This window comes from Scomber scombrus, chromosome 21 (assembly GCF_963691925.1).
Source record: "Scomber scombrus chromosome 21, fScoSco1.1, whole genome shotgun sequence".
Lineage (NCBI taxonomy): Eukaryota > Metazoa > Chordata > Actinopteri > Scombriformes > Scombridae > Scomber > Scomber scombrus.
The window spans coordinates 18,203,704-18,230,022 of record NC_084990.1 but is presented as its reverse complement, the minus strand read 5'-3'; the positions used below and the strand labels follow the sequence as shown (position 1 = coordinate 18,230,022).

The window sequence follows — 26,319 nt, the reverse complement described above, 5'->3', positions numbered from 1 at the left end:
GAGATACAGCTTAGGTTTAGTGTCAGGGGAGCCACAGTTATCGTTATGTAAAATGAATATCAGTTGTATAATAAGATGAAGTAGGATGGCCCTGCAGCAAGAAACAAGAGCGACTGCTTTTTCCTCCTCCTCCCATCTTCTCGCTCTCCCTCCATCTGTCTCCTACTCCTCCTGCTTTCGTCTCTCCATCTGTCTCTTTTTTTTTGTGCCCTCTTTTGTCCAAAGTTTGAATGCGGGCGATGCCAAAATGTGTCAAAAAAAAAAAAAGAGGAGAAAGGACACTAAAAGGGAGAAAAATCTATACGGAGTGGGGAAGAGAACAGGGGAAGAAGGCGAGGGGCGAATGAGTGCCTGGGGGGGCCCAAAAGAAAACTAGGACATGAGGAAAAGAGAAATAAGAAGGAGCGCAGTGGGAAGGTGGCATTGATTTTTTCATTTTCCACCTCTCTGCCCTTTAACTCCCATCTCCTCTGGACATCTCCATTAGAGATGCATAATGTATTTTATTCTTTAATCATCACTGCGATATGAATTTTCAGATGACACAACATTACAGGATGAGACATCTGAATGGTCGAGAGAGTTGCGAAAGCAAAGCACATTTTTCACAAATCTGTCTGACATAGAAAACAGCAAAGACCTGTTCTCGCCAATAAGAGGTGTTTCTGTGTCAGACAACTGCATGACTCAACTGTAGGAACAAGATTCACTACACTCGACACAAGGCTAGCAGACGTTATGTCCGAAGCTGTTGGCCTATTGATACCAATTCAAGCAGTAATGTTTAAAAACGCTGCATGGCTGAAACCCAGTGATGCCAGACACTATATCTGCTGTACAACACAAACTTCTCTCTATTAGTTTGATATTTTACTATATTTACATGCCTCCTAGTTTATAGATTATGAGTAATATCTTGTGTCATTTTAAAATACTCCTCTGGATTAGGTTTCTATATAATATTACATTAATGTAGATGGTTTTCAATGCAGTGAGTGCCCAGGACCCACAGGTGCTCATTTAAATGGGTGCATATATAATCTTAGTTTTTTACATTATCATTACTTAAAATCGTTCAAAGTGACACTTAACATAAATAAATCATACAGGGATGATTTATTTGCGATTTAGATGATCAATCATCAACCCTTTTTTAAAAATTCATCTGAAAACATTAGTAAATCTGTCACGCCAGAAGGGACTCTCGCAAAGTGAGGATAACAGATGAAATACAAACTGCTTTCAAGGAGCAGAAAACTTTTAACTATGGTAAACATAATACATAAAATAGATCCTGATAAAACATTTTAAGGGTCACCTGTGTCTAAATCAGGACAAACGTCCCTCTCTTAAGTCACTTTAAAAAACCCAAATCATCATAATATTGCAGCTTTAACTTTCTTAAGATACTTAATACAACCACACAATAATACACCGTTTATGAGGCATTTTCCCATAAAATGCTGAAGGAACTACAAGAAGCGAGCTACAATTCATATTTCCCTGCAAACTAGATGAATGAAATATTGAATATTCTTCTTTCAGTTTACCCTAAAGATGGCTCAACTTACCCACTCCTTACCCCTTACCTGGGGCAACCTGAGCTACTTGAGAAGTCATATTTTCAGGCTCCTTTGTCATAGATACATTCTTACAATTTCATTTGATCACCCTGCAATAAAGGATGATGTTTTCATTCTACTCACATGGGGTGCTACCCATTGACTGTATGAGAGCCATTCCCCTGTCACGCTAAACATGATTAGCATCATCACTTTTACAAACTGCATAGAATTAGTTAGGTCAAACTTTTTGGGAAATTCACTCTTACAGACACCCAATATTAGCATTGCATCAGAGTACAATTTTATGCCTGCACCAGTGTCGGCACATCCGTGATGGTGTCAAGAATTTTACAGTAATACAGAACCACATATCACACATTCAATCACAGCAACTCACCGATGTTGGGGTGCTTCAGGAGACGGCAGATACGAGCCTCTCTCTCCAGCTTCTGATGGTCTGAGGAGAAAAGAAGTCACCGTTTAGACGAGTTACATCACATCATGACAGTCAAACAACTGCTCAGTAGCTGATTTAAACAGTACAATATTATTTTAATTTAGTTGAATAAATATCATTAATGCTTTTCATTGGTGGTGCTCGACAACATAAATGTATAACTCCACATTTAGGATACCATCACTACTGTAGAGAGTGGACAAAATATGTGAAACTAGTAATTCCATTTTCCTGTAGTACAGCTATATAAAAATGATTCCTGGAGTAGTTTTTAGATTATTCTTTTGGTATTTCACCTTTCTTGGATTGTGACAACAGAGAGACAGACATGCAGCATAGGTTTCAGGACCAGGGACACTGCAGTTATACGGTTATTGTTTTAAACACTAAGCCAAAAGCCAAAAAACTGTGCTCCAGTTTGGAGAAATTCCAAGTCTAATGTTTAGAGCTGCAACTAGTCGATAAATCGAGTTGTCAGTTCAGATGTTTGTTGTTTCTTTTAGAGCAAAATGCCAAAAACTGCTGATTTGAGCTTTTCAGATTGTATTATTTTCTTTGTCATTTATGAAAATAAACTGAAAATATTTGTGTTTTGGACGGTAAATCAGATTAAATAAAAAATATAAAGAAGTCACTTTTAACTTTAGAATGGACATTTTTCATTATTTTTAACATTTTATAGGCAGAACAATGAATCAACATTGGAAATAAGCGTTAGTTACAGCCTTCATTATGTTTGTTTTTTAATGAGGCTGTCAGAGGTGTCACAGTCATTGTCAATACGCCCTTTCAGTCAGTGAAGATTGTCTTCCTGTGTGACCCATGTCCATTTTTATATTGTCCTATGTGTGAAAATTCTCTCCGTCCAAAATTAAAATTTCAGTGTTCAGTGAATGCTTGCTGATTGCGATCACCTCTGTAGTTTCCTTTCTAATGATGACTTACTGGTGCATCAGCCACAAATGCAGCCAAATCATATGGAGCAATGCAGCACGTGAATGCAAATATTAAAAAGGTATGAGGTTATTTGTATCACGGATAAAGAACAGTTTTGTGTACACAAAGGCAAATATTGTAGGCCAGAGCTCTAACAAATTAAAAACACAATCGCTGAAGCTGTGAGGATACATTTGTCTATGAAAGGTGCATTTAAGCGGAGCTCTGCTGATTGCATGTATGTTTTTTTTTTTAGGTAATTAAGCTGCATGAGAAAATTAATGAGTTTGTGTGTTGCAATGTGTGCATGAGTTTGAGTGTGCATGCGCGTTTGTGTAGCCAAGTTATAAAACATTGCAGTGTTTTCTGACTGGGAACACACACACACACACACACACACACACACACACACACACACACACACACACACACACACACACACACACACACACACACACACACACACACACACACACACACACACACACACACACACACACACACACACACACACACACACACACACACACACACACACACACACACACACACACACACACACACACACACACACACACACACACACACACACACACACACACACACACACACACACACACACACACACACACACACACACACACACACACACACGATTTTACTGAAGCCTGTAGTAGTATGTGTGTTTGCACAAGACCTGGGTGTGTAAACGACATGTCACATTTAACTACTCCCTCCCATCACTAAGGCTGCGGACACAATTGTGCCACAGCCATGCAGCTGAGGTCGCAGGGGGAAACTGAAGTGAAGCTCCAATATGATGACCAGGTGTGTGTATTATCGTTGTGGTGAAGCCAGCACAACCTGAGAGCTCCATGGTGATTGCACCACACAGAGGCATCTCAGTAAGATTTGCATTCATTTCCCCAGTGCAGCAACGGCCTCAGATAAAATTCACATGCTGCTGCTGAGCAATCAACTATCACCTCACCCAGCTGTTCTTCTACGAAGGCGGTGCAGTATGTACGGGCAAAATATACGAGCACGTTGCTATAAAAAGCAACATCGCTTTAAATTATGACAGCCAGCAATCCCTCCTCCACCTCTCTGCATCCCTCCATGCTGTCATCCACTGTCATATCTACCCTTTCGTCTCATTTTGCCTAACTTGTTGCTACGTTGGTCTAGTTTTAAAGCTGCAGTCAGCTCTTCTGAAGCGGTCTTCTGTTCTCTATAGCTGAAACCATACCTTCCACATCCGCGAGTACGCAAGGGTCCGCTAGGGACTGCATGACATAAATTATATCAGAGGGTGTGCGCATAGGCTCTGTACAGATATCTGCGTACCTCCTGTTTTTTGTGACACAGCGCTGACTTCCTGTAGACTGCAAACTACTGTGCATGTGTGGAACGCTCCCCCAAGTGGACTCAAAAAGCAGTATAAACAGAGCTACTTCACGTCTGTTCGCAGCGGCCCTGTACATGTCCGCTCAGGAGAGTATCAGTGGCTTCACGTGGTGTTTAACTCTCCACTAGGGCTGAGTCGGTTTCTGGTTTTGCTGGACCGGTCTGGTGTACAAGCTTAAACCAGTTTAATCACAATTTAATGTGAACCAGCTGAACCGGCATTTGGGATTATGAGACGTCTAAGCTCCTCACGCGACGTATCTGACACCGATAGCGCTGGTTGCTGCTGTCCACCCAGCAGGACACCAAAGTCAAGCTGGAGGTGGTGGCCTGACCTGGGCTAATAGCTCAGATCTCACCAATAACCCGGATAAACCCTGCAGGGCTGCTTACAGCTTCCAGCAATCTGAGAGCAGCTTGTGTTTTTAAACCGACCTGTGGATACGGAAGGAGGTGATGGATCATTTTACCGGCCTGCACAGCAGATAGTTGCATTGTTACCATAGCATAGCTGTGTCATGCTGTGATGTCATGTCAACGTCATTTGATTTATCCATAGTTGTTACACAGATAATCGCGTGATCTCGTGAATTCAGCTGCCTTACAAGGTACAGGCAGCGCTCCGCATCTGAAACGCTCCCAGTGCGGCATGACGGAACAAAATAGCATCACAGTCAACAGTCAAGGTGCGAGCGATCAGATCTCACACTTGTACTTAGAACTGTCCATGTGTGAGTGGATCACCCAAGTCGCATTTTAATAGCAGGTGTAAATAAGGCCTTTCTTCCGAAGTTCTCCCTGCAGGTATAGATTTCCCTCACCTGAGAGAAAGCAAGAGAATAAGGGAGACCTGAACCTCATTCTAATTACACCAGTGACGCAGGACAGAGACACAGACGGTGAGAAGGAGGGAGGATTACATGGAATGTCCATTCGCTAGAAGAGGATCACAGCTCCCCAGTGTGTGTGTGTGTGTGTGTGTTTGTGTATAGCCATCTACCGTGGTGCAGTGTCACTGCAGCACTCACTAATTCATTCAATCTCCTTATTTGTTGGTGCGAGAGTGTGTTAGAAGAATACAGGAAAGAGAGGGCTGGAGGGTAATTACTGGCACTTCCTGCTGCTCTCTAATTGGCCATCTGCTTTGCCATGGGGCGGGCCCATAGCTATCTTACATCACTGACAATCTGACTGAAAGCTTGGAGATCCAGTTCAATCTGTTTTGGGCACCTTTACATCCAAACTGGAAATGGGAAATACTGACAAAATCGAATACTTTGTTTTTGATCTGAATATTGATAATGTACCACCTTAACACTGACGATATTTACTAGAGCTGACTATAAACCCGCTGCTATCACTTACTTCCTACAGAGAGCTGGACTTGGTAACCTCACATACTCTAGTTTTAGTACAAATACAAACTGATCCTTTTCATTGTTGATTAATCTTATAATTCTCTTGATTATTTGATTACTCGCCTTGTTAACAAAAATGTGACAAAAATAGAGAGAGTTGACGTCATGTCTTGATTTGTCCAACCAAAAGTCTGATATCCAAAGATAATCAGTAATATGACAAAGAAAAGCATTACATTATCACATTTCATTATGCTAATTTTACATTGACAAATTGATTTAAACTTCTAAATCAAATATATTTGCATATTTATAGATTCTGGAATTTATAATGAGGAAGAAGGAGTAGATGTAATGTTACGGATTTTTTCAAGATAATTGAACTTTTCTTTCATGGATAAACCACTTCTGACACCAATTATAATTCAGAATATTTTATATGCATCTTAAAACTTGCCTGTAGAGGATATTTAAGTCAGATAACATGAGATATAACAAGGGATATGGTTGGTGCTATCACGTGATAATGACAGTCTGCACATACAGTACAGTGACCATATTAACATGGTCGGGTGTATTTGTCAGTGGTTTATATCAAAGTCAATCAACACCCACATCAAGAGAGACAGTATTTCAGCTTTAATATTATCATTCTCACGATAATCAAAAGAAATGTTGATTAAATAGATGTTACTTCAATTAGTCACCTTACAAAAACTTTTACGTGTGTTGATATCATCCATGCTTGTCGCCATTTTTCACATTTGTAGGTAGCTGGCTACTTAAATATGAAGTCGTCATCCCCAACCTTAGTCCTAATTTACAAAGCTCTGAATAGTCGACTAGCTGTCCAACTGTGTAAAATAGCCATCAACTAACGCAACACCAGTCCCATTTAAATCAATGAGTGAACAATTTGAGGTTGAGGCAGCAATTCAGAGGTCTGGATTTAGGCAACACTTGCTTTAGGCATTAATACTTAAAAAGGACAAGAGGTGAGGAAGAAATCAACTGAACTTAAGTGGAAATGTAGTTAACTGATAAGCAATATGACATTATAGAGTAGCACAACATGGTGAAATCATACATCCCCAGATCGAGGGCCAAAGTGTAGAGAAAAAACCCTTGAGGAAGGAAAAGTATTAGGATAGTGCATTAAAGTGGAAGGTCTGTCACACCCACCTCTCTCTCTCTCTGTCTCTCTCTCTCTCACACACACACACAAGCACGCAGTGTTGCAGTAGACAATGCAGCAGACATCCACATTCCGGTCACTTCACTCATCAACAACAAAATAAAAATGTCATTCATTCAAGTTTACCAATAAGCAGTGATTCAACAGTGCTCTGACACTCACATCACACTAATGGTGAAGACTCACTGGAACATCGGCTCTGTGGGTGTGACAGCGCTCCCGAGGCAAGCTAGATAGTTCCATGCTTATTTGCAAAAACTGCTTTTCACACAAACTTTGGCATTATCAAACAATTATGTAATAATATGTGACTGTGTTGCATAGTGCACTTTGTTTCTGATTGTGTCTGCAGTCCTGGGATCTTCCATACTACTGCACTGATCTTCGCTGCAGATCAACAGCCAGTAAAGACTAAACTCACTGTCCCACCACTATGTATCTTTTTCTTTATTGCCATTTAAAATGTATCATCAATATATTCGCAGAACTTTCATGTCATTTAATTTGATCAGTTCTTTTGAGTGATTGGAGTTAAGCTGTTCATCAGGTAGTTTGGGACAAATACACTAAGTGGCTTTTTCATGATATTTTGATGCATCTTGCTTTTTGGGTGATTTTTTAAAATGAATTACTCATTTTGATCTTCCAGATCTTCAGCCCCTTAAAAGGCTGTGTGAGTAACTTCATTAATAAATGTATAAAACTGCCAAAGTAGATTCCTGAACACTCGCATTTATGACTTTTGATTTTCTAGGGTGAGAATCAGGTACTTTGTACTGTGCTGCCCACTTCCAACCACCCCCCCCCTCCAACTGCCTGTAGGCAGGACTAGCCCACAGCCAACTACCTACATCCATTCCTGACCTCCCATCCTCTCTCACTTCCTTCCTTCCTTCTTTTATTTCCTTCCTCTCCCTCCCTGCCTACATGTCCCCGTCCCCGTCCCCCTCCCCCCTCCTCAGATTACTGCAGTGTTTACCAGAGCTTTGAGAGACTTACCCACCAGGCCACGCGTGAGGTCACACTCGCCCCGTCGGGCTAAAAAAAAACCCACTCAAATCCTACCAGGCAAGCTGCCTGCTCACGCACTGGCTGCCTATGTATGTATATGTGTATGTGTGTGTGTGTGTGTGTGTGTGTGTGCGTGTGTGTGGACGTTGCGTTTTGTGTGTGCATGTAGGTGCATGTTGCGTCAGCCAGACGGCCTACCGCAACTCTTCTCTTAACACAAAATCCTCTTCCTTCGCTCACTGTATCGTGTCTCATTCTCTGTCTCAGTTCACCTTTCTTTCCTGGTGTGGAGTGTCAATGATCTCCTTGCAAGACTATACTGTTAAAAAAAACAAAAAAAACCTTCTCCTCCTCCTCCCCCTCTCCTGGCCAGCTTTCTTCTTCTTCCCTGGCAAACACGCACACATACACAGGCCTACATTGTACTCCTTTGCCTCTGCGAAGAGCCAACAGTTTTCTGCTGAGCCCTTACTTTTCCTCGGTGGGACATTAATTCCAGGAGCTGCCCTATGTGGACACTTGATGGCAGGGACAGAACAATAACAGCATTACAACACACTCGCAGATGCCTCACAATACAGACATGCTCTATTAGTGTAACTCCTTGCTCTCCCTGTCTCTCTTTCACACACACACATACACAAATGCCATCAGACACAGACAACAACAGGGCAAACAGGGAGGCGCCTATGGAATCCGTGGGGTCTTAGTGGTTGATGAGATACATTTAGTATAAGTGGATTAGCCTCAATACAAACCAATCCCCCTTCGCAGAAAGACAAGAGACAGGCAATGAGGGAGAGCAGTGAGGAGAGAAAGACAGACACAGAGTAATGAGACAGATAGAGAAAGAGTGAGCGCAGGAAAGGAGAACAAAGGGAAGCCAGGTGTGTGTGTGTCTGTGTGTGTGTGTGAATGTCTGGGGAAGGAGCACAGGCCTAATTTGTCAGATACAAGAAAAGAGAAAGCAATTAAGCATCTCAGTCCGAAGCCAGAGGAGGTTGTGACACACTCACACAAGCTCACGTCATCGTTACAACACGGCACGCCACACCAGTCATTGTGCACGTGGGTGCGGAACCAACGCAGAGACGCAGCAAAGTAAACGCAACAAATGAAATTTCAGGAGCGGACCGCAGAGATAAGTGAATACACCAAGACGACAGTTAAACTAATAACAGAAAAGGATATAAATAATCCTTCGTGTCCTGCCAGTCTCATCCATGTGCCCTTTTCAATGAATGCGCTTCTTAGAAATTTGGATCAATTCATCGTACAGCAGTTGTCTAATGACACCACAGAGGAGCGATTGGGAGTTATTTAATATAATGTTTATAAAGAGGGTCATTAAACCATCAAGAGATTGCTGATGAGAACTCCCCGCAGACAGAGTGATTGAATAAGAGATTTCCTCTGCTATTGGAATTATGGGACTCCTATTTGTGCGCATACTTTCCAGCGAGGGTGGGAGATACGAAGACGTACACGGTTAGACGAAAGATGGATTTTGCGACTCAAAACAGGGGCAGTTATGTTGCAAATCAATCAGCTTGAACGGCTTTATGGCAGTGTTGAATTCACAGGATTTTACATTGATTTGCCAAGCTACAAGCGGATATTTCCATTTTCCTTTCCTTTTTATTATTTCAATGCTTGAACTGTTTCTCAGTTAAATTTTCATAATCTCACTGATCAATAATGAAGCTCCATTAAAAAAAAGGAAAAAAAGAAGCAAAACGTGCACATAGAGTGTCAGTGTGCACGGTGTTACATACCTCTTGCAGACAGCTTCTTAGTGTTGATGATTTTTGCAGCATATTCCTGTCCTGACGACTTTTTTACACATCTGCGCACCACTGAAAAAGCTCCCCTAAAAAAGCAAAGAACACAAACAACCAAAAGATCAGTTGCATTTTCACACTCTCGCTCTCTCTCTCTCTCTCTCTCACACACACAAACATACAGTGTGACAATTGAATATGCATCCACGTGTGTGCAGCAGTGGTTTTCTGTGTATTTCCTTGTCACTCACACACACACACACACACACAAAAAACAGTTTATAGTCATTACTATCACAGTATCAGCATATACAAGCTGAAAAGATGAGCAGTCATCAAGCAAACTGGCACCAATAAAACAAGCTTCTCCAGCGTGAGTGCTGATATCAGCTCAGGTCTTGGATTATAAATGAAAGGCCACTATACTTTGGCTAATCTTTGATAGGCACTCCTCCTGCCCCCAAAATGAAAATCAGGACTAAGAATGGGCGACATTTAATACATCCACAGTTATAAATCTGCTCGAGCAGAAAAGGAAGTGCATAGCGAGCTAAGCAGTGTGCTCCATATAAAACAACTCCTATTCTGAGGAGTCTCATATTGACCTAGATGAATGCTCCATATTTTCACCTGCTATATCTGCTATGGCGATAGTTCAATTTCTGGAGCATCGCAGAACAAGTAATTATGCATATTTTCACAGCGCCTACATCACAATCTGTGCAACCTGCAGTACACCGGCTCGCAACAGTGTTCCTGAAAGAGGTGGTCCAGCCTTGCACCTCTCTGGATGATATATGGAGGCTTGCTACTTTCGAGAGCCTGCTGCACTCCCACTCTTGCTCCTGCTCTTAGTTTCAATTATTTACCACTAAATTAGACGTGACAGGTGACAGAAGTACAAGTCAGTGCCTTGACGTTAATAACCTATGGCGAAGCAAAAAAAATGCATTAACAAACAAGGGGCAGAAGCATAAGCCGAACCAAGTAGTCGGAATAAGGAGCAGGCGAGCCCAGAGAGGATGTGTAGGTGTGTGTATAAGTGTATGTGTGTGTTGCATTGGCTGTGCAATCAGTGCCATCGATTACTGTCAATTATTAGGCAGAGAGTGGAAATGGCAGCTGTAAATGAAGGCCGGTGTATCTTTATAAGGCTGATGTCGCCCTGCTGCTGCTGATTTGGGAACATCAAGAGGGGGGGGGGGGGGGAAATGCCTTAGCCGGCCAAGAACAACAGATGCTGCTGCTGCTGCCTCTGCTGATGATGATGAAACAGATGAGGTAGTGGCCCGGTTTTCTTGTCGTCATCAAAATACCGAGAAAACACGTCATTCCCTCTTGAACACTAAAACCTGCCAATGTGTGTGGACGACTACCTCCAAACCCACCACCACGACAATGCGTTTATTGATAAGATGATGATATGATCGTGGGTGCAAGCATAGGGAAAGCAAAAACAGTGCAAACATTAAATTTAAAAACCGAATAACTTCCTCATTAAGTGAGCCAGGGGTACGTAACGTTACTCAACACAGTTACACAAATCATCTGCAGCTGCTCGAGAGAGAGAGAGAGAGAGAGAGAGAGAGAGAGAGAGAGAGAGAGAGAGAGAGAGAGAGAGAGAGAGAGAGAGAGAGAGAGAGAGAGAGAGAGAGAGAGAGAGAGAGAGAGAGATGGTCGGCCTAGTTAGTTAGCTAGCGACCACAGCCTCTGGTCCGCAGAGCCCGCAACGAGAGCTGTCAGAGCCGCGGGCCAGTGAAATGTCACACGGCTACGTCTCCGGCGTCTCTCGGGGCCCCTGCTGACGGATCCAGCAGGGCAGAAAGAAAAAGGGAAAAAATGTACCGGCTAGCAAAACACGGAAGGGCTTAACAGCTGTTTAATGCACCAACTCTCTCTGTGTTCGCCGTCTATTCATCACCATTAGCGACTAAAAAAAAAAAAGACGCAACGCTAGTAAATGGGGGCTAACTCGGGCTAGTTTATCAATATCAGCGTGGTAGCTCGGTTGGCTAGTAACTGAGCTTTTTAGAACGCCCCCGTTGCTGCGGGAACAGCTAGCCGTTAGCCGCCACTAAATGCACCACGACACCAACTGACAAATTCTAACAAGCCCCCCCCGTAACCCTGACAACTCTCTCGGCTATTTAAAAAAGGGTAGCAACCGCACTGCTAGCTGGCTAACTAGAAAATAATGTGAGGCGAGGTTGCGGGGGTGGGGGACAAAAACGACAAGACAAACACGATGCACGGTGTATAAAAAGCGTTGCGACTGCTTTGGCTTTGCTTACTTCCCGAGCTCCTCGTACAGCTGGTACTCGTCGGTGAACCTGGTGCAAGTAGCGGTGGTTGCCATGGTTGGAGCCCGAGCCTCGGGGGTAGGACGGCGGCTGGCTCTCGTGCAAAGGGGGGGGTCCGGGAGGAGGGTAGCCTAGCCTCCGACACACACTGGAGTACCTATCTGACAGCCAGGCAAGGCAAGCACAAGGCTGAAGAGGAGAGAGGAGACGAGCAGGGGACGGGAAGGGAGGGGCTGAGGAGGAGGAGGAGTGATGATGATGGGTGTGTGTGTGTGTGTAGTAAAGGGGAGGAATCCTCGCGAGAATAGGCTCGTGCAGCATGAGACCAAGGCCTCTCTAGTTCAATGAAGTCACTGAAAATGGGCTTAAGGCTAAATAAGTCTTTTTTTCTTTTTTTAGAGTAGGGGGGGGGGGGGGGGGGGGGTGCAGTAAATCATAATTAGGTGACATATTGTTTAAGGGTTTAAATGGGTAGGAGCACGTGATGCTGCAGATGATTGGCACAAAAAAACAACCCCCCCCCCCCTAAAAAAAAAGAAGCTTTGACATCCCAGTTCCTGTCACTTCTTATACCTTCCAAATAGTGCAGATAACATCTCAGCAGCATTTTTGTTTTTACTGCACTGGTTGGGATGCACCCAACCCTGGGTCACACCTCACTGCAGCAGCAAGGCAAAAAACACTCACACACACACACACACACACACACACACAACACATTGCATACGTACATACACATACAGATACACACTCCAGGGATCAATATTGATTAATGCAGGTCTTGCTCTCGACACGGTAGGCCTTCCTGAGCCACAGATTTTGCCTGTGCATTGGAGAGTGTGCAGGAGGAGAGAGATAGTGATGGGCAGGGGAATAATATGACTGCCGGTATCAGGTTTCCTCCGACAAGCATGCACCTATGTTTTTCCACAGTGCGAGGGGCTGTTAGCTTGGCGGCGCTAAAAGATGGTGTCACACAGATCCAGAGTGCCTCACTAAATGTTTAATGTGGCATGAGTGGGAGGCCATCAGAGGACAGGCGGGTGGGGCTGGAGGGAGCCATAGAGCTTGAGAGTTAGAGGCCCTGTGTCTGTGTGTGTGTGTGTGTGTGTGTGTGTGCGTGTGTATGTGTGTGTGGCTGCCTGCACAGCACTCTGGCTCAGAGGTGGCACAGCAAACAGCACATAGACACTGTCAGAGAGAAAGAGAGCAAAAATGGTGATTTCACTTGGAAATCTTTATGCGTGGTTGTCAGCGTGGGAACACACAAAGCTGCAACACTGAAAAGTTCAAATATTATGAGGCTGTATCTGCAAGTGCAGCCTGCTGAATGCGTGATGGAGAGCAGGAAAAGGAGGCCAGCATGTGTATGTGTGTGCGTGTGTGTGTGTGTGCATGTTTTGTGTGTTATGTGGAAGACAAATGAGCACTGCAACATAGGCTACTGGCCCTCTCCTGCCCTCCTTTTCCTACGTGCTAACCCTGCTGCCTCTCCTCCTCTTCCTCCACCTCCTCAGCCTCCACAGAAGTTATATAATGCTGAACTCCTCAGCCTTTGTTATCTCACACCAACCACACACTACGCCTTGCCTGCTTGATGAGAGACAGAGGAGCAGAGGAGGGAAGAGGAGTGAGAGCACGGGAGGCAGAGAGAAGAGAAAGTGGGATGGTTTCAGCTTAAATCAGCTCTCAATGAGGGAAAGAAAGACAGTCTGTGTGTGATTTTCCATATTGCAATATTATTACTGTCAGACCTGTTGTCATCTTCATTTTTTAGCAATATGGGCCATTATGCTCTATGCACAAGCTTACTATGACTTCAGAGTGTCACAGAAAAGAAGGCCAGGCGTCCATTTATGTCAGCCTCCTTCTTAATTCTGCAATGGAAAAAAAGCAAACACGATTGGTAACTATTTACTTTGATATCACTTGGTGTTCCAATGCAACGCTGCTGTGAAAACACTTTGACAAAATGGCACGCTGAGGCTCTTGCACCTTGCAATGTGGATCTACCCTGACTGAGAGGAAACTCTAATTACGCAAGCTGATGGCCAGATAATTATGGCCCCACAGTTATTTTAGCCATGTTGAGAAACTGAGTGTGCGCCTCCTCAAGTGCATCTCACAAACTTCCCTTATTCAATCTAGCTGCAGGCAGCAGAGGAAAATTACAGTGTAGTATAACATGTCGCTTGTCTTTTTGAATGGGCTCAGCTAGCAGCCGTACACTCATGCAGGACTTGAAATTATACAATACCATGCCTTATTGGAGCCAAAAGAGGCTTATGTGCAAATCTGCAGAGTCAAAACATCACATTTCTGTTTGTAGCAGACTCCTGTGGCTGACCGAAGCTCTGTTTATACCCAGAATAGACTAATTGTGCAAATCAGAGCTTCAGTAGCTGCGAAATATTTAGGCATGACTTTTCCTTTGTTGTGACTAATGAGGGTGAATATGCCATCTGTTACATCATCACAACGGAGAGGGTGGATGGGGCCAAGAGCTGAGTCATGACACTCTTGTTCTTCTCTGACGACAGCGATACACTGCTTTGAAGAAATAATCTGAAAGGGGGGAAGTGAATGAGTAACACTCTTTTCCTCTTTCAACAGATACCGTTGTGATGCCCTGCAGCACTAAGCTACTGACCTCCAACTGCTCAGCAGTCACAGCCGTGGTTGTGTTGTGTTGGGCTGCACCCAGGCCTTAGTGTGTATAGCTGTACACGGAGGAAAGCATGGTGTTGCTGATGAAATGCCAGTGTTCTCCGTCGGCTCGGCCAGGATAAATAAATGATCATGATTTTGGACATCACAGCAAAAATCAGAGATGGCATGTACTCAGCCCCTGTTCAAGATGATTAGTCATTCAGTTTGAAGACTCCGATGAAGGGAAGTAGTAGTTGTAGTTGTGAATGCTGTAGAGGCTCCCTGAAAGCATATCAACAATATCTGTCAAATATGTATAATAACCCACATTTTTCAATGGGCTCTTATCCTCTTGTGCTTCTGAATTTAAAAAAAAAGTTTTATAAAAAGGGAAATGCATTCAACATATCACTCATACACAAGAAAACTCAACAAGGCAACTTTAACCCATTCCTCCTCCTCTCTTTGTACAGGATTCCTTTGCTGAAACATTACACAATTCCATGTTTTTCTGTGCAATAAGTTGATTTATTACACATTACTGTAATTTATAAATTTGCAGGACAAATCACAGTGTTAGCTGAAATAATGAAGGTTTTAAAACAGTTTTGATATAGAGCCCCTCTTTCAAGATAGAGCATCAGGATCAGTTATTAAAGCATAACAAACAAACAAAATCAATTAACTTAATCAAGTATCCCATTTGGCCTGGTTGGTAGTCCAGCCTTGACCATCACAAATGTGTACAGGCTTTATGAATCCTTCTTTTCCCTTTTCTTGGGGGGGGGGAATGCAGTACATGGCTCTCACCACCTGAAGTCAGTGCTGAACTGAACAACAGGAAAAGTGAAACAAGTTAACGTCATTGTTAGTTGACCTATTATTAGCAGCACCTGCACAAGGAAAGAAGAAACAAGGAGGACTCATAGTGAACTAAATATTTGTGAATATATTGGTTTCAGCGAAGAGAACAAAGGTGAGCAACAGATGTTGCTACTACATAATTTAAAATGCTCTGAATGATTTTGATTATCTTGATCAGCTGGCAGTAGTTTACCTGGATGGATTGTACTATATTCAGCCAATTCTGTAATCACTTGTACTTGTATGATGCTTTGTATAGTCTATATTCAATGAGTTTTGACTTGTATTCAGGTTCATGTGAGCCCCTCTGAATTGTAGAAAACTACAGAAAAGTTTCAGCGCCATAACTTGCTTCCTTGTTTTAACAGAGGTCATTTAGGTCATTCTACTGTATATATAGGCTATATTCAATCTCATCGGTTCATATTTTTTAAATGAAACATGTGTGATTCCACTTTTTTGACAAAGTGAAACCACATGCTTATATTAACTACAATTAATTAGCTGTCTATAAGTAAAACTTAAATCAGTGCATGATTTTACAAATCATGATTTCTGCCTTTCTGCTATTTGAAATTATTTCTTTATTTAGAATAAGTGTTTTTTTGCATTTTACTGATAAATTGTGACAATATTTTTGTCACAATGGTGTAATTATGGTAATGATCAGTCTTATGTCTTCCCTATATGTGTACCCTATAGGCAGTTTGCTTTGATTAATCTTACATACAGTTTATATTGTCAAATCTGTTTTACTAGAAACCATGTGGAAACTTTTTTAAGATTTCCTTTTTAAAAAAAAGAAGTAAAAATGTCCTGTTCTGTACATGGAGGCAATAAAACCAACAGCAAAACTTGGACTTTGCTTCCACCTTCTGTTCAACTGGCACAACTACAGCGAGTAGGATCTGAACTGTAAAAAATGAAACTTTGACAGCAGAAAGAATGCAGTTGCTCACAGGACTGCTGTATTAAATTAATGATGCCATTTGAATGATAATTAATTATCTTATGTGTAGTAATTCAATATTATAGTAAACAGAGAAGACTGAATAACAAAATGTATGAAAAACATTAGGAGTAAATGCTCTGTAATGATGAATGATTAACTTATAATTTGGTCTCGGTCGCTTGTTGAATAAGTATGAAAAGACATTTTTAGTGAGGCAAGAGGGACACCAAAAACAACAATTCTGGATATGAGAAATGTTGACAATTAACTAAAAACGGTTCCCCTACCAATGAAACTTTAATATACTTTTGAATATAACTGTGTTAATACATCCAAGTCAAATAAACTCTTCGCCTTTAGGAGGAGGCATAAAGACTGGAAACAAAGGGAAACGTCTAGCCTGGATAACTGTTGTTTGCCTAGTTATCACCCTCTAATGTGTTGTTTTCTTTAATTTACTGGAGATTTTAAATGGGGAAGGATCAGTTCATCTTAAAATATCTGTCAGTTTTTAGGTTTTTGCAGATGGATTTGCAGTTTATTTCAAATGATCTTGGTCCTTAAGAAGTATATGTGAAATCCTGATATATAATAGTAATATATGTGTAATCCTGATATCCTGATGCATCAATGTGTGTGTTGACATGCACACTAGTATCCTGGCTGTGATCAGGTTTTTGGAGTTATGTGTTGCACATGTCAACAACATACCCATCAACCTGGAGTACTCTAGTAGAAAACACAGTATCTCTGTTGGTAAAGAAATTAGTGGCTTAGATGAGACGATGATCCGAAATCTGGACAATGTTCGAATCATGTAAACAGGGACATAAGTAGGTTTCTGATGTTCTGTGTAAACGCCAGATTCCAAATATGATCAAAACCAGGGTTAAGACTGCATGCATGTAAACACACTGCCTGTAATGAATGTAAAATGTTACGATATATCTCTGTAATATATGTTGAATGTGAAATCCTTATACATTCTGTACAATCTTCCTCTAAAAGTTTTAGTTTTTGTTGCAAAATCATAAAAGGTTGATATCTGTCTGATTTGACAGTAAAGAAAATTAAAACATTTTGCTGCTCTTTTCAGAAAGTGAGATTCATTTTTTAGAAAATGAAACCATTACATGTGTTGGGGTTCATTTAAGGATAATTTTTTTAAAAACTGCAGAATGTGCAGACAAGATTAAGAAACCCCAGCTTCCTGTTTTTTTTTAATTCAAGAAGGAAGCAGTAGACAGCTTCCTTATGTCTGTGCAAATGCACCTCTGCTCACAACTAGCTGCTGCCAGTGAGAGAATCAGATAGCAATCATAGCTGTTATTGAATAAGTTAAACGTCTACTTCACCTTTGTATGTTGTTTGATTTTAGCTGTAGGCTTGGTTGAACATAGTTAGCCTTGGTTAAACTGTATCTGACTAAAGGTCGTTTCATGCAGTCTATGTTTTCACCTATTTGACTGATGAAGAATATCAATCAAAGGAAACCATGTTACCACGAGGGAGCTGATGAGAAAAAAATGGAGCAAAAAGATGCTGCTGATAAAACAGACAATACCTCTCCAGGTAAGAATGTCAAATTAAGAATGAAAAGTTCATATGACAGGAAATTGTACTCAGTATTGCAATCATTAAAAGTGCAAAAGAAGAGTTCAGTTAAGATACTCTAAATAAAAGGTTTGGTGGTTCAGTTCAAAATTAAGTTACTTAATTGCCAGAAATGTCTTGATTTTCTAACATTAATTCTTCATGTACTGTGTTTTTGTAACAAAAACTGCCGAAACTGACTTTTGTGGTCTCTCTTGGTGTCAGTTCCCTCTATTCAAGCTTGGGTTCATGATTTCCATCCCAGCTATTCCGCTCAGACTGGAGGCAGTGTGGTCGCTCCTTCCATCATCGGCTCTACAGTTGAAGGCAACATAAACATCAATATCATCTCAATTGCCCAAGGTAGATATATACATTGAGCGAGTACATTTAAATTGGATTTGGGCATTTCTGATGTTTTTCTTCTTTTGTGGGGTCTGTCATCTCTTCAGAAGAAGCATTAAACCATGACATTGAAGACATCTGTGTGGCTCTACAGCCACAAAGTGAGTCCTTTATATTCCCTCTTTACTTTTATTACATTTGGACATGTGAAATATTGACAGAAAATCTTAATTGTTCAAAATAACCTTCAAATTGCATTGTCTCCTTCAGATAATAAGATTGCAGGATGTCAAAAGAAACTAAAAGGTACTCTAAAGAGGAGGTTTGGCCTTTTGCATCAAGGGATGGCAAAAGAAGCAAAAAAAATACCTCTCTATAAGATCTACACAGAGCTCTACATCAACGAGGGAGGAAGTGGTGAAGTCAATAAAGAGCATGAGGTGAGACAGATCGAGATGACATCCAGGATGCAGGTGGCCCAGGAGAAATCAATCAGTTGCAACGACCTCTTTGCTCTACAGGAACAAAACCACCCGATAAGAACTGTGATCACAAGAGGAGTCGCTGGCATCGGAAAAACCGTATCTACCAATAAATTTACTCTAGACTGGGCTGAGGAGAGAGCAAACACACACCTGGAATTTGTATTTCCCTTCTGTTTCCGAGAGCTGAACCCGATGATAAAGGAAACCCGCAGTCTAGTGGAGCTTGTCTGTGCCTTTTTCCCTGAAACAAAAGACACAGGAATCTTTACCAATGGTGGAAACAAAATGCTCTTCATCCTGGATGGTCTGGACGAGAGCCGTCTGTCTTTGGACTTCCACAACAGTGAGATAATGCCTGATGTGACACAGCGAACCACCATAGCTGTGCTTTTGACCAACCTCATCAGGGGATCACTGCTTCCTTTGGCGCTTGTTTGGATAACATCCCGCCCAGCAGCTTCCATTCAGATCCCTCTGGAGCACATTGATATTGTGACGGAAGTCCGAGGGTTCAACAACCCCCAGAAAGACGAGTACTTCAAGAAGAAAATTAGTGATGAGGGCTTAGCAAACAGAGTAATCACACATGTGAAATCCTGCAGGAGTCTCCACATCATGTGCCACATACCAGTCTTCTGTTACATGGCAGCAACTGTTCTTGAGAAGAAGTTGGTGAAGGCAGACAGCAAAGACTCACCAAAGACTCTTACTCAAATGTACATCCACTTCTTGTCCTTGTATGAGGACAGCACGAAGAAGAGCCTGCCTGAAAGAAGAGAGTCAAACGCTGACTACATGAGAGATAACCTCATCTCTTTGGGTAAACTGGCCTTTAAAGAGCTGGAGAAAGGCCACCTGATCTTCTATGAGAGTGACCTTAAGCGAAACGGTATAGATGTCACACGGGCATCGATGTTCTCAGGGGTCTACACACAGATCTTCAATGAGGAGCTGACACTGTGCGAGGAGAAGATGTTCTGCTTTGTGCATCTGAGCGTCCAGGAGTTCTTTGCTGCGTTGTATGTTTTTCTCGCATTCAACAATGACAACATGAACGTCTTAGTCAAGAAGTCATCCGTGTCAAGACGTTTCCCATTCAGAAATTCATCAGAGCTCATTCTCTACAAAGAAGCAGTGGAAAAGGCTTTGCGGTGCGAGAATGGACATTTTGACATCTTCCTGCGCTTTCTTTTGGGCCTGTCTCTGGAGTCCAATCAGAGTCTGTTGAAACATCTAATGACCAACAACAGAACAAACCCAAAGACAAGAACAGAGATCATCAAACACATCAAGGAGAAGATCAAGTCAAGCACGTCCCCGGACAGATGCCTCAATCTGTTTCACTGCCTGAATGAGCTGAACGACCACTCTCTGGTGGAGGAGATTCAGAGCTTTCTCAGCTCAGGAAGTCTGAACAGAGACAAACTCTCATCTTCCCAGTGGGCCACTCTGGTGTTTGTGTTACTGACTTCAGAGGAGGAGTTGAGTGTGTTTGAACTGAGCAACTACACCAGGTCAGAGGAAGCTCTCCGGAGGCTGCTGCCTGTCATGAAAACAGCCAGAGTAGCAAAGTAAGTACTTTGTAAAAGTAGTTATGAAGCTCTACAGCTTTATTTGTCCTAGATGTTAAAGACTGTTGACTGTGGGGTTTAGATTGTTTGGCATGAAGAAAGAGTGACCCAATAAACTTTTAGGAGTAACTCCACACTAGATAGATCTGTTAAATGTCTGAACACAGCCATGATCACAACTAAGTGTTGTACATGTGACCACACCCATCTGCACAGGGTTTGATAAGAGCATCTTGTCACCAGTTGGCAGTGCAAGCAAGATCAAGGTACAAAAAAAGTTAAAGTATAACTCTAATTTTTAACCTGATTTATTTCCTGTAAATGTGGCCATTGTTGGGCAAGGTGTGTGAGCCTCCTACAGCTCCCGCAGCTTTCCAAATAAACCTGATTTTTACATTAATCATGTCACTTATTGCTGAGTAAGACCAAAAGTAAACACAGAAACTAATGGCCTGGAATAGTCATTGTTGTTGACTGTATAGCTTGTGCTAATGCACAGTTTTGAGCAATTCCTTGTTTCCTCTAATCCCTGTTATGGAGCTGGATAATGCAAAGTTAGCATCACCCAAAGAGCCACAGTAACCACATTTATGGGAAATATGCCATATTGACATAATCAAGAGTCATTTGAGTCAGCTACAAAGTGCAAACAGATTAAAACCTGAAATTTAAAGCAGCTGTAATTCATATTTTTACATTGACAATGGATCAAATCACCATTTAATGCCAAAGATATCGCTCGTAGTTACAAATTATCCCCTGACTGTTAAGTTCGTCTCAGTTCTATGGAGTGTTTTAGCATCTTTCAGCTCATTGTTTTGGTTTTCTGGCTCGCAATTGTACTGTTTTGCTGTTAAAAAAGCCAGATATTTCTCTTGGTGTTGGGTGGAAAGCCAAAAACAGAGCTATAAGAAAAACAAAATGTAAAAAATCTGTTTTTCAAGAATGATGATACCTTTTTTTCTCTGCGTAGGTGCTTTCATGAGATTATAGCCACTTGTCTCGTACTCTAAGCATGGATGAGTGTTCAGCAGTATGTCTACTCTCAATACAATGGGGCATTTCTCTGACATTATTCACCTTTCTCTCTTATTGCAGTCTAAATGCATGTTACCTCACTGCGAAGTGCTGTGACATGTTGGGCAACGGCATCAGCTCATCCAGAGTTAGAGAGCTGGACCTGAGTAATAACAACCTGACAGATGCAGGACTGAAGCAGCTCTCTAGTGGACTGAAGAACAGCAAACTACACACATTCAGGTCAAAATTTATTGTATTCTACTATGTCAAACTATTTAACAGTTATAAGTATAATGTGGTGTCGGTTTTAACATTTTCATTTTATTTTATTTTTTGCTTGTTTTGTCTAGACTGAAGAGCTGCAACCTAACAGTGGACAGCTCTGAAGTCCTGGTCTCAGTTATCAGCTCAGCCTCCTGCCAACTGAAAGAGCTGGACCTCACTGACAATGACTTTCTGGACGTTGGAGTCAAAAAGCTCTCTGGTGGATTGGGGAGTCCTCACTGTAAACTGGAAAAACTCATGTGAGTGAAATTCCATCCCGGATGAATTATTTAACGGTATAGTATCATGCATGCAAACTCATCTGTTGCTGTTGTCATGGAGATTCATTTAATTAAATGTCTGTGTGTTTTTTAAATTTTTTTTAAGTCTGTCCCTGTGCAGAGTGACAGAAGAAGGCTGCATTTTTCTGGGATCTGCTCTAAACTCCTCCCGTCTGAGAGAGCTCGACCTGAGCTACAACCACCCAGGTGACGCAGGCCTGGAGCTGCTGTCTGCCCTGCTGGATGACCCACAATGCAGTCTTGAGAAACTCAGGTAGTTTTGGCATCAACACTTGAATCAAAATTGTAAAAACACACATTTATTTTTCTCAGACAAACAAATTCTCTAAGATAACCTTCTTCCTGCATATTTAACTTTACTTTTTGACATTGTAAAGATCAGAAAACTATGCTCTTCTGTCACGTTTTAGTGTCGAACAATGTGGTGAATCTAGAATTCAGCCAGGTCCCAAGAAATGTGAGTGAACGGTGACTTCTTTGTTTCCTTTCCTTGTTCCTTTGTGTAATGTTCATCACTGATATTCTCAATCTGTTGGTTCATCAGACACCAGTCAACTCACCCTGGACCCAAACACAGCTCACATAGACCTCGCTCTGGCCGAAGAGAACAGAAAAGCAACACGCTGGACCAAGCAGTCATATCCAGATCACCCTGACAGGTTCGATTTCTCGAGACAGGTGTTGTGCAGGGAGGGTCTGACAGGACGCTGCTACTGGGAGACGGAGTGGAGCGGGAGAGCTTTAATAGGTGTGGCCTACAGACGAATGTGCAGGAAGGGAGAGGGTGATGAATGCAGGTTAGGCCGAAATGACTCTTCCTGGGGCCTGAACTGCAACAAGGATGGTTACAGAGCTTTTCACAAAGGTGTAAGCGTTGCCATGAACATCCCATCCAGCTCCAATAAGGTGGGAGTCTATCTGGACTGGTCAGCAGGGGCCGTGTCCTTCTTCAGGGTCTCTTGTGGTGCACTGACTCTCCTCCACACCTTCCAAACCACCTTCACCGAGCCTGTGTACCCGGGGTTTCATCTTGGCTGGGTGGACTCCACAGTGTACCTGTGCTAAATATGATCTTCAGTGGACCTTCATTTTGACCCTACTTACACTTAAGACTTGTCACACGATGCTATATTTTCTTTCCTCTACTGCATTTGAGCCTGAAACTTCATTCAAGGGTCAGTTTATCCAAATTACAAAATAACCCACAATTTTTTTCATCTATATTAGTGTTTAGCCACGTTTTAGGTTTATTTGATCAGATTTTGTGGTATCAGTCCACCCCAATACTGGAGCCAGAGCAATACTCTGACAACGTTAAGTCTGCAACCAAAACGTTTTTATATTATTATTGATTAATGTGCTGAGTATTTTCTTGAGAAATTGATTGTTCGTTTAGTCTTTTTTTTTTTTTTTGAGTTCAAGGTGACATCTTTAAATGTCTTTTTTTGTCCAACCAACAGTCCAAAATATTCAATCTACAGTGATAGAGGATATAAAAAGTAAAAAAATAAAAAATAAAAAAAATAAAAAAAAGTTTGAGAAGCTGAAACCAGAGATTGATTGACATTTTTGCTTAATTTATTAAATTGTCAAAAATAGTTGATACATTTTCTTAGTAATAGAGTAATTGTTTCAGCTTTACAAAACACACACAACATTTTTTGGATCCTTTAAATTTGACTTTTTTGTTTGTGTGTTTGTTTGTTTTAATAATTTTGACCAAGATCTGTTCTGCACAAGATATCTTACAGTGCACAAACTATGTAATAGCAACACTCAGGTATCTAAATGATCTCATATATACTTTTTTTTGTTGCTTATCACAGACATGGTCAATATATAGTTCTTGCTGAAATTCTGTACAAAGGAGGTTAGTGGAAATTAATTGTGGGGCTCAGCATTAAAAGCAACATTTCCTTTTAGCACTCTAGCTGTTGTTTTAGGGACTATTTCTTCAATAGAAAAATAAGTTATAATGGAAAAGTACATTCCTTTGAATTTGTGTACATCAGTCCCATGTGATCAGAATGTGGCCAACTGACATCCTTTCCATTTTTTCTCAATAAATTATTAGGTGCAATACCAAATCATGTTTAAAAGAATCAAGTTGATTCAACATAATCAACTTTTTTTTTTTTTTACAGATACCACAAAACCATTTACAGTGTAGTATTAAAGTAACTGAATCATTTCGAGGATGCCTGATCTTCAAATATAACTCTTATTTATTAAAGCTAATATTGTACAAAGGTATTATGTAACTTGCAAGCAATGTCATTACATCTATACAAACCAAGACAAGTCCGTAGTTTAAGCCTAGCATTTCCCATTTTGTCATATTGGACAAATGAAACCACATCTATCTGTGTGACTAGTTAGCACTTAGCAGAAGTGAGATTTTATTTTATTTTTTTAACTAAAGGAAAAACTATGAAGTGATCTAAACAGTATTTGTACAGCAATATGATGAATGTATTTTGATTTTTTTTTAAAAAGTTTTGTCATTTGTAATAAAGTTTTCACTATCACAATCACAAAAATAAAACTTGGACGGGAGAAGCACGATTTTGAGTTTCACTTTTAACAATCATTTTATTAGCAGTCCCAAGAGGCAATGAAAAAAAAAATCGAAGAAAAAAAAAAACGGAACAAATTAAGATTACAGTCAAGACGGTGGTTCAATCAAAGTCAGTGAACATAAAGACGGAACAGAGGGCTACACACACACCAAACAAACACAAAAGTCACATTGTTAAAAAAGGAACAGAAAGTGATAAATGAAGAAGACTGAATTGAATCTCATGGTTAGTGTGTGTGTGCGTGTGCGTGTGTTGGCTGATCCCTCTGTTCCTCAAGAGAAATTCACCAGGACCTACCTCACATTCACACAAACTCACACACTCTCTCTCTCACACACACACACACTCACATATCAAAAAGCCAGTCAAGGCGTCTTTCCCTCTTCAGTAAAAGCCATGATTTTATATTTAGGCTATTTGTGACAGAGAAACCAACCAGCAACAAACCACAGCTGCTCAGGCATGTCTTTAAAATTGTTATTTTCTATTAATGCTGTACAAGATTATATATTTTTTTATTTACACACTGAACGATTTAAGTGATGTCTATTTGTCTGCTGTTATTCTGTGCTCATTTCTGTCTGCTGCAAATTGCTTCTTATACAATTTTGAACATCAATATAAAGTCTGCAGCACTTCACTTCAGCATCAGACAATCATTTCTCATCACTGTGATGCTGGCATCAAAACTTCACATGCCTCCTTGACTTTTTTTTATTTTTTATTTTATTAGTCTTTTTATTTATTTCACAGTGCTGCATAGACTTTTGACGAATGAGAGCTTCCCCTCAAAACAGAATCACGCCAGCAATTTAAAAATGCACAAACAGCTCATCGTTGCCATATGAGCCAGATGTTCACATTGACAAAGAACTGAAGCTGATTTAAAAAAATCTGGATCAGGCTAATTACTGTAATGATAGTTATCAGCCCCAGAAATCATGTGCACCTTTATTTATTTTTTTTGGACTTTGAAAACAGATTTTTGACTTCCAAGATATTTCTTAAATGCTTGATGCAGATAAAATATGGTCACCAGATGCCCCCCGCCCTTTGAGCTGTAATCTTTTTTACTGATGCTTGCACCTGGAGACACACCAGGAAATAAAAGACTAGTCCTCTCACATCTGGAAAACAAAAAACGCGCACACGCGCACAAACACAGATTAAGGATGATTGGAGCAGCATGGGGAGAAGGGAGAAGGGTACTAAGGCCATGATTAAAGGGGAGAAGAGACAGAAAAACAGCATTTATTTATTTAATTCCATTTATGTCTTGGTATGTAGATGTCCTTCACTCTATTGGGATTCAATCATATAAAAGAGTTTGCTATCAGAGGGTCAATTTATGCACCCAAAACAGCCTTTCAGTGCTAGTAATACAGACAGTACACCGACTACAGTCAACATCAGCCGTCTCACTCATTCACTCACTTACTCTGTTGCATACATAATTGTTCACTTGTGTGTATATATATACATTACCCTCCCTCGTCAGTTATTTTTCTCCTGCTATGTTGGAGCAGTAGATTTGAGGCAGAGTAAAGCTCTATTAACATCAGATTCTCTCTCACACACATACACGCACACACACTCGCTCTATCACACACACACACAATCACACACACACACAACGAGATCTGCCAGCTTGTCTCTGGTGCTGAGCTGACAGACAGCAAGGAGAG

General features: G+C 41.2%; 2 protein-coding genes across 11 annotated transcripts in view; one reads left to right on the top strand and one right to left on the bottom strand.

Moving 5' to 3' along the window:
• LOC134003615 (calcium/calmodulin-dependent protein kinase type II subunit gamma) overlaps window positions 1-12,224 on the bottom strand; it is a 39,871-nt gene extending 27,647 nt beyond the window's left edge. For all 10 annotated transcript variants that reach the window (XM_062442858.1, XM_062442862.1, XM_062442865.1 and 7 more), the window contains exons 1-3: window positions 12,002-12,224; window positions 9,705-9,799; window positions 1,963-2,022 (exon numbers count right to left, since the gene is read on the bottom strand). In XM_062442858.1, the coding sequence (XP_062298842.1) occupies window positions 1,963-2,022; window positions 9,705-9,799; window positions 12,002-12,066 (220 nt within the window). In that variant the 5' untranslated portion in view covers window positions 12,067-12,224. The remainder of the gene's footprint in view (window positions 1-1,962; window positions 2,023-9,704; window positions 9,800-12,001) is intronic.
• Window positions 12,225-18,001: 5,777 nt separating this feature from the next.
• Window positions 18,002-26,311, top strand: LOC134003120 (NLR family CARD domain-containing protein 3-like). Its single transcript, XM_062442252.1, has 9 exons — window positions 18,002-18,047; window positions 18,282-18,431; window positions 18,521-18,574; window positions 18,684-20,469; window positions 21,568-21,729; window positions 21,840-22,013; window positions 22,141-22,308; window positions 22,466-22,512; window positions 22,600-26,311. Exons 1-9 carry the CDS (start codon window positions 18,002-18,004, stop codon window positions 23,118-23,120), a joined length of 3,108 nt encoding a protein of 1,035 aa, XP_062298236.1. The 3' UTR covers window positions 23,121-26,311.
• Window positions 26,312-26,319: the final 8 nt, after the last annotated feature.